This window comes from Sebastes umbrosus, chromosome 10 (genome assembly GCF_015220745.1).
Source record: "Sebastes umbrosus isolate fSebUmb1 chromosome 10, fSebUmb1.pri, whole genome shotgun sequence".
Lineage (NCBI taxonomy): Eukaryota > Metazoa > Chordata > Actinopteri > Perciformes > Sebastidae > Sebastes > Sebastes umbrosus.
In genome coordinates this window covers 17,964,821-17,980,381 of record NC_051278.1, presented here as the reverse complement: position 1 = coordinate 17,980,381, position 15,561 = coordinate 17,964,821, and the positions used below count along the sequence as shown (strand labels likewise).

At 38.6% G+C, this 15,561-nt stretch overlaps 1 protein-coding gene across 1 annotated transcript; it reads right to left on the bottom strand.

Moving 5' to 3' along the window:
* Positions 1-1,054: 1,054 nt before the first annotated feature.
* zgc:172136 (uncharacterized protein LOC566376 homolog) lies at positions 1,055-15,352 on the bottom strand. Its single transcript, XM_037781635.1, has 14 exons — positions 15,154-15,352; positions 9,736-9,929; positions 9,498-9,588; positions 8,051-8,130; positions 7,771-7,847; positions 7,460-7,655; positions 5,807-5,962; positions 5,226-5,291; positions 4,699-4,767; positions 4,416-4,590; positions 3,732-4,016; positions 2,725-2,856; positions 2,538-2,608; positions 1,055-2,447 (listed from the first exon to the last, which is right to left on the bottom strand). Exons 2-14 carry the CDS (start codon positions 9,811-9,813, stop codon positions 2,157-2,159), a joined length of 1,767 nt encoding a protein of 588 aa, XP_037637563.1. The 5' UTR covers positions 9,814-9,929; positions 15,154-15,352; the 3' UTR covers positions 1,055-2,156.
* Positions 15,353-15,561: the final 209 nt, after the last annotated feature.

Genomic DNA, 15,561 nt, shown 5'->3' with positions numbered 1-15,561 from the left:
GAGAAAAAAGAAAAAAAAGTTGGAAAAAAGTTGGAAAAAAAGTCTGAAAAAAGTCTGAAAAATGTTGGAATAAAAGTTTGAAATATGTTGGGAAAAAAAAGTCTAAACAGTGGCTGAAAAAGGTAAACAAAAAATAAAATAAATAAAGTCTGAAAAATGTCCCAAAAAAAGTCTGAAAAATGTCTGAAACAAAATTTGAAAAATGTTGAAAAAAAAGTCTGAAAAAATGTCCGTAAAAAAAAAAAATCTGAAAAAAGTCTGAAATAAATCTCTGAAAAAAAGTTTGAAAAATGTTGGAAATCCACAAACTCTCATGAGAGTTGGAAGTGACAATAGTGAGGTTTCCAGAAGTGAAAATGTCATTCATATTCAGTCAATTCAAACTTTTTTTTATTGCAGACTCAAGGTAAAAAGATGAGAAAAAAAGAAAAAAAAGTTGGAAAAAAGTTGGAAAAAAAGTCTGAAAAATGTTGGAATAAAAGTTTGAAATATGTTGGGAAAAAAGTCTAAACAGTGGCTGAAAAAGGTAAACAAAAAATAAAATAAATAAAGTCTGAAAAATGTCCCAAAAAAAGTCTGAAAAATGTCTGAAAAAAAGTTTGAAAAATGTTGAAAAAAAAGTCTGAAAAAAATGTCCGTAAAAAAAAAAGTCTGAAAAAATGTCCGTAAAAAAAAAAAATCTGAAAAAAGTCTGAAATAAATCTCTGAAAAAAAGTTTGAAAAATGTTGGAAATCCACAAACTCTCATGAGAGTTGGAAGTGACAACAGTGAGGTTTCCAGAAGTGAAAATGTCATTCATATTCAGTCAATTCAAACTTTATTGCAGACTCAAGGTCCAGACATGAAAAAATAATTATGTACACAGTCTTTTACCTTTACCTTTTTCCAATGGATTTTGGCTTATTTCCATGCTTAAAACTATTTATATATGGATTTGAAACGTCAATGGAGTAATAGTGGGCAGTGTTTTAACAAAAATTTAAAATATGCCCATTAATTGCATATCAAATTTAAGCATAAAATTAAACAGTACAAAAAAGTTTAGACACTCGGTTTCATTTAGTGGCAATAAGAAAATTTATTTTCACTATCATAAAATAAAAAAAACATTGCTTTAGATAAAAATACATTTTTCAGTATTATGAATTAACACTGACATTTGTTCATACATTATTGGCATTGAGAAAAAGATTCTCTGTTTAATGACTTACAATCTTTCCAAGTGAGTTTGTGTTGGCTAATGACATCGGTTCTTTTGCACACCAATTATCATTTACAAAACAGTGAAAATAATGTCTGAGAGAAAAAATTATACAAAGGCTCTTTGTTTGGGGGGTTACATAATACAAAAATACTGCAGATTCATTATACACGTAGTTGTTACAGAAATAGTGCTTTACAAAGAATACTTTTCTGTTGTAATTACGACGGTGGGGGAGTGGGGAGTATAGAATAGGGAAGCTTTGGATGAATGCATTACCAGCTGTAAAGAGGTTCAATTTTCCACATCAGCAGCTACATTGCTGTGGCAGACTAATAGGAAAAACATGACAGAGCACACTATACAAAAATAGAGTATATTATAAAATATGATTTAAAAAAAACAGGATAAAGGAATACAGGAGCACAAACATTATTACAGTGGATATTCTCCTCAATAAAACACTAACAAAAAGTGTTTACATTAGCAAATAGGCTAATGGCAAGGAAAGTATGTCCCATCTTATGAATGTCCATTACAGCACATGACTGCATGGCCTAGAAAAAAATATCTGTTAACTGTCAAACATTATGCACCCTACATTAACATATTTAGACATTTCAGAAACATTTTAACAGAACTTTATAAAAGACAATAAAATTGATTAGAAATGTTTTTGCTCAGAGAAGTTGATATGTAATAAAATAGTGCAAGTAGTATGTACACAGTATACAACATTAATAAATATGCTCTGTTTACGGATTGAAATGTTGCTGGATTAGATCTCAGTTCTCTAATCCAATGCTTTTTCTGAGAGGAATTAGGGTTCCCGTCATTTTCAATGTCTCTGTAATTTGAAACGCACATCCCACGTTGTCATCATCATCATCACAGACGGTAGAAAACACTGAGACATGAATGAAGGAAGGCGCATTTGTGGACATCGTGACGTATTCAAAGTATGAATTCCAGGAACTGTTCATCACCTAACATGTCCAGGGAGAGGCAGTTGGTAGACCTGCGGCCATAGAAGGAAGGTTTGCCTTGGCAGTGCAAAGGGGGGTAATAACTGTGATCAACAGGGCTCTTTGTGTCTGTCGAGGCATCTGGGAGGCCAAAGGTATAGCTGTGGGAGGAATCGGGTGGCAGCGTCGTCCCCAGGGGTGCCGGAGGTGGGAACAGACGCACATCATCTAGACTGTGGCTGTGCCGATCCACGCAAAGTTGTGCCCTGGATTTCAGCAACTAGAATAGAGACAGGAGGTAAAGATAAAAGCTGAAACAGTACGACATAGAAATCCAAAGGAGGCAAAGGAAAGAAGATAGACGACCAACCTGTTGTAACATATCCTTGTTACGTAATTTCCCGAAGTCTTCATCACTGTCTGGGTGACATGCTTTGTTTTCTGTAGACCAGAAGATTTTATTCGAGTTTGAGAATACAAACAAATTTAGTTTTCACTAATGGGAACAAATACAATATTGTTTACATGATATCCTGTATTGATCAAATTATTCATACCTGGTGAGCGACTCTCTGAGGAGAGATCTGAACAATCCACTGACACTCCTTGAAGAAGATCAGCCAACTGGAACATCTCATCAGGATCATCCACAAGAACCTCCTGTGGACTTCCAATATTGGTTTTGACCTCTGGAAAAAAAAAAGTTTTAGAAATCTGATTATGAAAAATCTGAAACAATCTTTCATCTGCCGTGGCCATATATGTATTTAAGGTCACAATGAAACAAAAAATAAAATAACTTTGAACACATCGTGCACTAGAGCTCGAGGTGCTGGCTACTGAAAAAAACACAGATATGCATTCAAATATTGAATAGTGACATCACGTTATCTTGATTGAGCGATGTGTTTTGCATAGTGCATAGCCTGAGGGAGCACTGTGTGTAACAGTGACATACAGCTGCTATTGTGTCTACCAACTGACTATTTCATTCAATGAAGCATCAGTTTACTCCAAGCAATACACATTGGAATGGATAAAATGTCCTGCACAAATGTTTCAGTTAGGGCTGTCAATTGATTAAAATATTTAAATCGCATGATTGTCCAAAGTTAATCGAGATTAATCGCAAATTAATCACACATTTTCTATCTGTTCAAAAAGTACCTTAAAGGAAAATTTGTCAAGTATTTAATACTATTATCAACATGGGAGTGGACACATATGCTTGCTTTATGCAAATGTATGTATATATTTATTATTGGAAATCAATTAACAACACAAAACAATGACAAATATTGTTCAGAAACCCTCACAGGTACTGCATTTAGCATAACAAATATGCTCAAATTATAACATGGCAAACTGCAGCCCAACAGGCAACAACAGCTGTCAGTGTGTCAGTGTGCTGACTTGCCCCAAACTGTATGTGATTATCATAAAGTGGGCATGTCTGTAAAAGGGAGACTCGTGGGTACCCATAGAACCCATTTTCATTAGGGTTAAGGTTAGGGTTTTCATTCACATATCTTGAGGTCAGAGGTCAGTATAAAAATCCTCTCACCTTCCTCTTGCCACCCCTCGTCTTCTATTTGAGCCTTACTGCCTGCATCAAACCCAGAGGTACAGGAGCTGCCACGGCTGGCTGCTGAGCGGAAACACTTCTCAGCTTGCCGTTGACCTTCCTCCTCCATGGAGGCCATCTCTGTGGAGATGCTGTGTTGACGGGCGTCAGCTTCAATTCCAGAGCTGCTGGTGGAGTGTCGGGACAGCCCGGGGCTGCTCTCACTGCCTGGGGGGTCCAAGTCCAGGTCATCACTGATGTATGACTCTCTGTAACGCTTTTTATCTAAAATGAAGAAAAGAGCATAAACTAGTTGTACTTAAGATATACCAAGGACACTAGTTGTCTTCACTAAACTGGAAACAGCCAGAAGCTGCTTAAAAATGCTGGAAATAATGTTGGTAACCCTTAAAAGGTTGCTGATCAATGAAAAACTCACAGCTTATTCATTTAGACTACTATTAAGTTTGTCCCATAAAGATCAATTTGAACAGCTACTGTGCTATAAACGTGATTATTGAACAGGAACCCTTCTGATTTCTTTGTGTGAGAAAAAGTGACTTTATAAGTTATGCATTTAACTTTCGTTGGCTACAGAAGAGTTCTGCTGAGTACAAGTGGCTCCCTAGCCAAACTGCAATTATCACTGATACTAATCTTGTCCTCGTATTCTCCCTCCCCTACCTTCGCTCTCCTCCAGCTGGCGTAGGTGTCTGAGGGCAGGCTGGAGGCTGAGGTAGAGGCGATGGCTGCTGCTCAGGTGCAGGAGGAGGTGGCGAGAGCGGAACGATGACCCGGTGTAGTAAACCAGCTTCCTTGCTGATGGCAAGCCATCTGGCTGGATCTCGAATTTCTTACCCTGAATGGGACAACATATTATACATAGTGTACATAGCTAATGCCCATTAAATAATAACAACAATTCCACCTAATTGCAACAGAGAATGGAAATGAGCATTGTGCTTACCAGGAAGGTGAGACGTCCCACATTTGACCAGGGGAAGTCGTACAGCAACTGTCGCATGTTGTCCACCTCCTATGAATACAAAACACACACGTAATTAAAAGAAATGGCTTAAATGAGCTTTTGTGTCTGGATGTGTAATCTACTGGGATATATTTTAGAATTAGTGATCAATAATCAATTGTCTTTTTGTTCACAGGAGCCATCTGGACTTGGCGAGGAGGCCAAGGGCTTCTCGAGGTATCTCACGGTCTGTTGGATCTTTAATCAGCCAGGCCTGGAGCCCTAATCCCCCCCAGATGGCCCCTGATGGACAGATCAAACAACTGACGTGCCTGGCAGACGGCTCCTATCTCCCGATGCACTGCTGTTGGTGGCGATCCCACACATTCTTCACGCGTCTAGTCAGAGGTTTTATAGGGCTACAGATACAAAGACTGAATCTTTGAGCAAACGCAGATTCACTCTTATACACGCATGTGCTGACGCATATTCCTATGCATCAGTAACACACTCACACATGCACGTACCTGATAAACCTGCATTCCTCGCAGGGTCAGACCGAGCAACGCCGTTCCTCTCTCTTCCTTTTTGTCCTAGACAAATGAATGATGAGATGTCAGAGAGGCATGTGAGCAGTTCAGATAAGACAGCTATTCCAACAGTTGAGCCCCCCTCCTACTTCACAGGGAAACACTGGGCTAACTACTAATTAAAAGTGATAGCACATTACGTAATGGATGGGCCAGCCTTCAAAATATCACTCAGTAGATGAGCGATCTTGGAATGGCGAGGACAATAAACTGGATTAGATGGAAGGTTACGTAACTGATGCATAATAAATTTGTCCGGCACAGCTCAAATGAAGCCAAACTAACTGTATTTGTGTTGGAAAAGACAGTGCTTCAGTCAGAGGGAAGGAATACGTCTGGAATGGCCGTAGATTAAAATGTGCTGAAAACAAATTCCACTACCCACCAGCCTAAATAATCATTTCTTATTTCAATGATATAAATCAATCATGCAAATAAACACACCCCGCAGCATGGTCCGTGCCACAAAAACTCAACTCAAGCCACTCCATTTATGATACTGAAAATTGACTAATGACCTTTTGCAGTCTGTAAAACGTGACAGGTACATCCTCAAGTCGACATGACTCCCTGATGAAGAGCAGCATGGCATCACGAGTAGACATGCCCCACAGCTCCTGATGCACCTTGGGCCCATGGCAGAGGAGATAGTTTACTCCACGCTTAGCTACAATCTACAGAAGGAAGAAGGGACAGACATGGATTAGGACCTCAAAATATAAAACATTAAAATCAGGGCCGGCAACGTTAATGTGATAACGCGTTAACGCAAAATCATTTTAACGCCACAATTTCTTTAACGCCTTAACGCAATCGATTTTTCGGAGGTTGTAGCGGGCTCAGTTTTAGAGCTAGAGTGAAGAGCACCATATGAAACTCAAAACCCTAAGGAATCCATTGGTACCAACTATGTTATACTACAGTAGCTTGTTGCGAAGGAGGTTAAATAACGCTATGAAGTTACGTTAAATTTTGGCGAGGAAAAACTGTCATGGATATTTTCAAAGGGGTCCCTTGACCTCAAGATATGTGAATGAAAACGGGTTTCTATGTGTACCCACGAGTCTCTCCTTTACAGACATGCACACTTTATGATAATCACATGCAGTTTTGGGCAAGTTATAGTCAAGTCAGCACACTGACAGCTGGGCTTGAGTTTGCCATGTTATGATTTGAGCGTATTTTTTATGTTAAATGCAGTACCTGTGAGGGTTTCTGGACAATATGTGTCTTTGTTTTGTGTTGTTAAAGCTGCAGTAGGCAGTATATTTCTGGCATCATTGGGCAAAAATTCCATAATAACCTTTCAGCATATTGTAATTCAAGTGTTCTGAAAGATAACTAGACTTCTGCTCCTCCTCATGGCTCTGTTTTCAGGCTTTAAAAAATGTACTTTGACCAATCACAGGTCATTTCATTGAGAGAGCGTTCCTATTGGCTGTGCTCCGGTCATGTGACCGGAACTTGGTGTTCCTTCAACAGATTTTTCAATGGCAGCCGGGTCAAAAACATTCTGATTTTACAGCTTAACAGTACACTACAAGATGATTCTGAAAATATTTGAGGTGAGAAATAGGCATTAACGTAGCATAATATTGATTCATATTTGATCAGCGCTACCTAGTTTGACCATTTGGCCGTAGTTCGCAAGTGATTGACAGCCGACTCTCATAGACAGCAGCTTGACAGCAGACCTCAGATCAGCTCTGACTGCTTGTTTTCCCCCAGGTCTGTGAAATCTTGCAGATGCCGTTAGGAGCACCAGAGGACACAGAGGCACATGATTTTTTTCAGGTTACCTGTTTCATGTACTACTGTCACGATATAGCGACAGTGTTTTATAAAAATTACTTTTTTTAAATCCTATTTCTTCCAATCTCGCCTACTTCAGCTTTAATTGATTTCCAATAATAGATATATACAAAGGTTTGCAAAAAGCAAGCATATTTGCCAACTCCCATGGTGATAAGAGTATTAAATACTGGACAAATCTCCCTTTAAGGTACATTCTGAACAGAAAATGTTTTTGATTAATCTTGATTAAATATTTTAATTGATTGACAGCCCTAATTACAATCTCTTAGAGACAAATCTATTTCAATTTTAAACTGAACATCAAGTTAGATTCAAAGTTGTTTTTTCAAATGCTGCTGTCACATGGTAACACCTACCCAAGGGGGAAAGTACTCCTTGGGTTCAAAGTAAGGAGTGACCTCCATATCCTCCCTGGGCAGCGGGTGGTCACCGAGGTCAGCCTGCAAGGCGTAACCTGCCAGCTGGAAGTACACCTCCTCCTGCTGACGGCATTCAGAGCGAAGCACCCGCTCCCGCAAGTCAGAGTAGTATAGATGCCGTGCCTTGCGTTCACTGGTACCGCACACCAAAAGAAAAAAAAAGAAGTCAGAAAGGAGGACATAGATGGATGAAAAACAAGCAAGCTTGTCCAGTAGTGAAGAAGATGCATATATATAGAAGGACATACCAAATGAGTCTACCGTTTTCTATGTAGTACTGCACTTTGAGGAAGAGCACTAGAGGCAAAGGTCTCTTCTGTAATCCCTGTAAGCAGAAAGAGACATGTATGTTATGCCTGTGTGCATCTTTTTGTCATGCAAAATGAAAAAGTTGGGGCATGTAGGCCACTGAGCTGCGCCTCTCAATTAACTGACATGTACAATAGTTTGGAGAGTGGGTCAGCAACAGCAACATGCTCCTAATTTACTCTTTCAAAACCTTCTACTCTTCGCAACAGGTTGCCTTACCTTTACTGAATCTTGCCTCCAGTCCTTAGGAAAGTACTTCGTCAGTTTCTCCTCCATGTCTAAAAATATGTACTCATTGTCTGGGATGGAGAAAGACAATCGGGAAACAAGCAGACGGTTAGCAGGCAAACAAAACAATAATGTAACCAAGCGTGAAATGTGGCCAACAATGGGATTCATTTGGGTTAAAGAAAAAAAGCCCTTGTTCTTCCTTTTGTGAATGAGGCTACTAGGAAGCTAATGACAACAATGCTAATGTTAATGTATCCGTTTTATAATTTCAATGGTAGCGTGGCAGCTAGGCCTACACACAACAAACATCCGTCTGAGAATAACTAATAATCAATGTTGAATAATGAATAATGTTGTTGTTGGATTTATACATTATACTGCTTTTAACATTCTGTAAATATGTTAAGGAATGGGTAGATGCATTCAACATAGCACAGTTTTTATCTTGATGTCTAGCTTTTCATCTGTCCTGCAATCACCTGAATCCCCCTTTACAAACGTTAACGTTGTTTTAACACAAACAAATTGGATTCTGTTTCAGTAGGGGGGCTAAAAACCTGTTTGCAACCTGTGCTGAGAATGAGGATGTTGTCTCACTCTCAGCCCGGTCCTATGAGTCATGACATTTCTATTTGATCCACCTTATCTCTTTTGTTCAACTTTTGTGTAGCCAAATCATGCTGTTTCACAATGCGTTCCTTTAACCATCCATCTCTCCTTTCAGGCCGTTCCTGCTCTGACTCATCGCGACTCCTTCACCCCTCATCCTTCACCGAAGTCTTTGAGTAAGAGTTGAGTAAGGGCGGCCTGTGTCATGACGAGTCCCCCTACCTCTTTTTCTCCTCCACTCCCACCCTTCCTCTTCCCATCATCAAGCCGTCCCTCCCCTCAGTGAAGAGGAGGAATGCAAGGGTGCATTCCAGGCTTAATGAAGTTAATATTGCAGGAATCCAGGCCTAAGTGATCGCTGAACCAACACCACAAAAACAAAAGGCTGCTTGTTCAAGTGGTGAGCCACACAAGATTACCGAGGCATTTCAAACGTGTTTGTGAACGAGAACAAGAGAAAGAGAACATAAAAACACAAGGAAATGGAAAGTTCAGAACTTTGCTCGGTGGCTAAAGTGGATTACACCATTCAATTATGCAGACTGGGAGGGCAAAATTAAATGTTTTGGCTTTAGTAAAATAGCTTGTTGGCTGAAAACATTTTCCACAATATTGCATAGAGGCGCCACTAAAAGAGTGGCACTAAGCCCTGCTGTAAATCGTTGTCATGTTTGCTCTTGTTTACAATTTAACTGATTGTTGATTCTGAGATGTGGTACAGAACCTCTATGTGCATGTACTGATCAACAAAACTTCTGCTGTGTATTCTAGTGTGAACAGTCCTTTCAGGTTCAGAGGCAGAGGGGTCAACGAGGAGTGAACTTACCTCTCACCACTGTGAGACTAAAGAAGTGCAGCTCTTTGATTCCAAGAAGCTCCGCCACTCGGTTAAAAACATCCTGCCCTGTGGACTTTGGCTGGAGCAGGTGAAAAGACAAAGAAAGTCAGTATTCGAATATTCACAAACTATGTGGTGCAGCCAAAACATTGTAATGAGAAACAGGACTGTTGAGATCTCTTTCTGACAGTCAAAGAGGGCAGCTCGAGACATGTTTAACACCCACCCCGACAGTGACGTCCAGCTGGTCTTTGTTGGGGAGGAGAACACAAATGGTTCGCTCCTGCTTTATCGAGGTGGACATGATGTCTCGTGTATGTCGGTGATAAGTACTCTCTCTGTTCGATTGCCTCAGTCTTCTCTTGCTTCCCTCTATCCTTCACTTGTTATCTGTTCCAGGGCAGTTTGTCCATATTGCAGCTGAAAAGATAGATGACATCAGAGTGAGATAAGCAAAGACATTAAAAAACAAGATCCAACTACAGTTCAGTGTGAACGATGAAGACAGCAGAATGGAATTTAAAAACACATCTAGGCTCGGTTGTGTAATGTGCAACCCTCTGCACTGATATCACATCAACATGCTGTCAATCAGTCAAAGCAAAAACAATCCCATACTCCCATACTCCCATTCTTGGGGTGTAAGAAAATATTGATACACATGAGTATCGCGATATTGTGTTTTGCGATACTGTATTGATTCTCCAAAACGCTGTATCAATTTTTTATTAACCTCTTCAAAATCTGGCTGCCGTTCTGTCTTTCGGAGGTTGTAGCGGGTTTTAAGGCTAGAGTGAAGGCATTGGAAACTAGTAAACCTAAGGAATCGATTGGTACTAACCCGACTTGCATGTCGGGAAGGAGGCTAAATAACACTGCAAAGTTGCGCTAAATTTTGGCGAGGAAAAACTGGCATGGCCATTTTCAAATGAGACCCTTGACCTCTGACCTCAAGATATGTGAATGAAAATGGGTTCTATTGGTACCCACGAGTTTCCCCTTTACAGACATGCCCACTTTATGATAATCACATGCAGTTTGGGGCAAAAACCATGCAGAAAAAATGTGTTATTTTCACCTGTTCTAAAATGGTGTATTTTAATATTTCTGCATATTGGGGTCCTTTAACAGTCTTCGAATTGCATAAATTGGGTATGACTGGTAAGCTGAGACTCTTGTGGATCCAATGAGTCCAATTGTATTCATGTGGGATGATGTTAGTCCCCATAGTAGTCATTTCACATAGTGAAACTGTGTTTTTGTTTACTCAGATTTTATACGTATGGTGGTGTGTCTTTATAGAACTGACAGTTTTCCTAAAATTAGATTTGAAAAAAATCACGAAATATCGCTTTGCTTATAGTATCGCAATATATTGAATCATTACCCCTGTATCATGATACGTATCATATCGCCAGATTCTTGCCAATACACGGCCCTAATACTCAGACATAAGTACATGGCTGTCTCCCATTATCCCGCCAAAACCAAGATTAACTCAACGTGTCTCGTCCCTTCTGAGGCCAAATGATTTACCAAAACACAATAATCTTCCAGAGGGATCATCCAAAAACCGAGTCAAAAACTAGACACAAGTTGGTCTTCCTTAAAAAGCATCTTGACCCAATTGAAAAACAGAGATCTAGATGGGCAAATTCTATGATCTTATCATAGTGTAATGCTAATAATAGTCATTAACTGGAAACAATCTCTATTCCAACAGTAACTGCAGCAACACAAAATTATAAAAAGGACTTGTGTTATTGCAGATTCTGCTTAATGTACCAAAACAAATGGCCATGATGGACGACGACGACAGTCTACTTGCAACCAAGGCTCCTCTGAAGCTTGCCCCCCCCATGCTGACCTGAAGCCCCCACTGGTACGAGGCTCATCTGATTAACGTCTCAGAATCAATTAATCAGGTTAATTACTGCCGCGCGCCAAAACTGATCCCCTTAAATCCTGCACTTGACGATAACCAGTCAAAAAAAAAAAAAGAAAAAACGTACAAGGGACAAAAAAAACAAATGCTGCTAACTGAAGCAGTCTGCAAATGTGCCAATCTCCTTCAAGTAAAAAAATTGGAATTACCAGCATGCTAGAGATTCTTGGACAAAAACGGCTGTTTCTTTGCATCATACTTGTGTCTTTTTAACTCTTCGTGAGTCTGGTATTCACATAGAGGAAAAATATGTTAACATATGTTTAAAAGCACTAGAAATAGGCCTCACTGTTGAGATAAATCATGTATATATAACAATATAAAGGTGTTGCCAGTGTAAGAAACAAATTGTGGGAACTACTACTATATGTTCTTGGCTCAGAGAGAGAAACATTTGTTGTACCAAATATGATTTATGGACATGTTCAAACACAGCCTCACTCACATCTGTGTGTCAGAGCAAACAGACATAAAAAACCTGAAATTCCAGTAGCTTGAACACCTGAGCGCTTCATGAGTCAAACTTTATTGTACATTTAGACAAGCAAAAGCAAATGTACAGAAGCTCAACAGACCCAAGTATATTTCCACACTGACATTAATAAATGAATACTTCTTACAGCATTCTTTTTAATCATAATCTACTTTGAGTCTTGGAGTGCTTCTTCAATATTAATTTATGCTCATTATGAAAGTGTTGTACCTCTCTACTCTGGTATAACATAATGTGAGCTATACTGCTAAATACACTGTATTATTTTGCTTTTTTTGGTTTGAGATATTAGAAGAAGAGGTTGCAGACATATGTGAGTAATTTATGAGCGATTCATGTGTGAAGCAATGAGAGTGAAAAATAGAAGCAGATTTCTAAGGAGAAAAATAGAAACAGATTTCTAAGGAGGAAAAATGCTTTGTTTAGGAATTTGGACGGGCTTGTGGGTGTTTTTTGCATCTGCCTGCTGAAAACTATTTTACTGTACATTATGTATGCAACAATCCAACTTTTTCAGTCCAGATAGAGATAGCAATAACTGGGCTTTAGGTATCGGCCGATACAGAGTACTGATCCAATACCAGTGTTAAATTAATAAGCTGTATGCCTCACTGTGTGGAAGTGAAGTGAATCATTCTTTTTATGCATAAAGAAACATCAGGCTCGACTTAAACATTGCTTTCCTAACTTTGTTAAACTAAATGTGACAATAAATACATATATATACATATACTGAATTGTTATTTATCATTACAATAATAAATCATACACCAACAACTTGGTAAAAACAAATCTTCAAAATTAACAGGAATTACAACTCAAGTCTATGATGTGTATATAAACATAGAACTGAACTGAATAGATTGGCCCCATTGTCACAGATATCCAATCCAGCTATTTGAGTCAGTATCGGCTTGATATCTGATCCGGTATCGGTGCATCCTCTATTTTGCAATTCAATTACTAAAATACTTTTGTTTAACAAAGAAATATAAGCCTGTTAGACATCTGAACTATACTTGCAATGTAATGTTTGCCGCCCAATTAGCATTTGATTTGTTTATGTTGAAGACTATTTCCACACTTGACTTAAATGCAATATAAATTCACTTAAGAACTCAGTTGGGAAAAAACATACAATAGACAATAAGTTTGAATGCACCCTGACATTCAAATAAAAAAACCTTTATCAAATGGAATATATTTACGTTATCTTTTTTTAAACAAGTGTATATATTGAGTTTTCAACATATCTCCTCCAATATTTAAAAAAATAAATAAAATAGGGACACACAAACAAGTAAGGTGCACTTAAGAACATTCACATCAAGGCGCTATCTAATTATACTATGTTTTGACAGGGCAATACATACATTAATAAGTACAAAAGAGAAATAAAGAAAAAAAAGAAACCTGTGTAAATATAAGTAAATCAATAAAAAAAATAATGTACATAAATTATGATATCAGCAAATATTCATAGCAAACATTGCTCCTCCAGAAACTCCATAAAAGATCTCCATATTTTCTTAAAAGGTAGAGTATTTTCCCTTAAGTAAGTTTAAGTTTTTCAAGAGCAAGAGAGTGTAATAGACCCTAAATGTATTTACGCTATCAATTTGTTATCAATAACACAGAACAAACATGAGTTTACTTAAAAGAATAAGCAGTAAGTAGTTATCAATGCTGCCATATTACTCTGCATCAAAACATGCCTGCATTATTTAAAAGGTCCCATATTGTAAGAAGTGAGATTTTCATGTGTTTTGTATCATAAAGCAGGTTAAAGTGATATATAAATACTGTGAAAGTATCAAAACACTCAATCCATGGAGAAATACACACAGCCCGTATTCAGAAACTGTGCGTTTGAAACAAGCCGTTGGGATATCTCTCCATTTGTGAGGTCACAAATCTACAATATTTAGACCATTTCACAGTTTTAAAACGTAAACATACTAAAATGTGCCCCTGTTTATTTCCTGTTGCGGTGTATGTGAATATATGACATCGGCTGACAGGATGTAAACATGGACCCAAGCTGTTTCCTAGCAACGCACTTCCGTTGAAATGCGCTGAAAACGGAGTGTTTCAAACAGAGCATGAATACAGGTATATTCAGACAGACTATATGAGAAAAATAATGAGTTTTTTTTAACATTAAAGCATGTAAACATGTTCCAGTAGAAACCCAAAATACAAACATGAACCTGAAAATGAGCATGATATGGGACCTTTAAGTCAAACAGCTGGTGTGAAAAGTACTGAGTAACTAATGAATGAGGTGAGGCTATACTAATCTTAATCAAAACTACACTATAGTCTTCACCTCCATAACAAGTTTACTATAAGCCCAAACAGTGTTGGCAGACATCCCCCCTTGTTGCTGACACAAGGTGAAACCTGGCATCACATGAGAGCAGCCATCTGTATGCCTTAATTCCCCTCCAAGACTGTCATAATCCCTGCTTGGCTGTTGGAAAAAAAACATCCCCTGTGCACTGTGCAAGCTCTCTGAAGTGTCAGGGATACCCACACAGCTTGCTAAAATCGTAAAGGAATAAGATAAGAGGAGATAGTAACAATAGTGTGAGCAAGCTTTTCAGATTTAGTGGAGCAGCAGCAGTGTATTTGACTCAGAGCCCTGACAGGCACATTTAAAAAAAGTTATACTACACAAGGTTCAATGATTTATTTAGAGAACCAAACCTTTCTAACATAATAATAACCAACTTCATAATATGCATATTTAATGGTAGAGGATGATGATATATATATATAAACTTTTTTCTGAGAAACATTTTTTAATTCCAAGCAATACTTTCCAGTTTAAAAACACATAATCACCAAATGATACCAACCAAATACTTTCAATAAAACAAGTTCATATTAGCAACATGTGCTCAAGCTGAAATCATGATCATTGCTTAAAACCCCTGTATAAATAAAATGGTATTATGTTGTAGGCATAAGCTTTATTCTCCCAACACCAGTTTGGGTAAATGTTGTGCAGGAACAGCATAAAGTATTAAGACCAAAGCCAAGAGCTGCAGAAGTCTGATCAACAATCCTGTTTCAAATGCAATCTTTGCCTTTAAAAATGATGTGAAATTGTTGATAAAAAAGCAACAACCTAACTAACAGCAACAAGTGCATCACTAACTCTGGCTGCTCATTTAGCCAGCTATGAAGCAGAAGTTACTTACCATCACATTATAGGAGACAGGAGGGGTTCAAAACTCAGTCGCAGGTCTTCTCAGTACTTGTCCAGACACACAAACTTCTTCTTATCCGAATAAAATCATGACAGAAGTGAGGAGGACACCAGTTTATCCCCTCATCCTCATTGCGTGTTGCAACTTCTACACCGCTTCAACCGCTTCAACCACAGTGAAGTAATGATGTGTCAGTCCCGAACGAGCCGGTTCAAAGAGCCGGCTCTTTTTTCAGTGAACGATAAGAGCCGGTTCGTTTTTCTTTTTCTTTTTTCTTTAATTAATTCAAGGCAGTATGATAGGACGATCCTCTCCGCGCCACGGACACTCCATGCACTGACTGATGCGTACGTGTCCACAGGGGCGTTTTTCATCGCGAGGGGACGCTGGACACTGGAA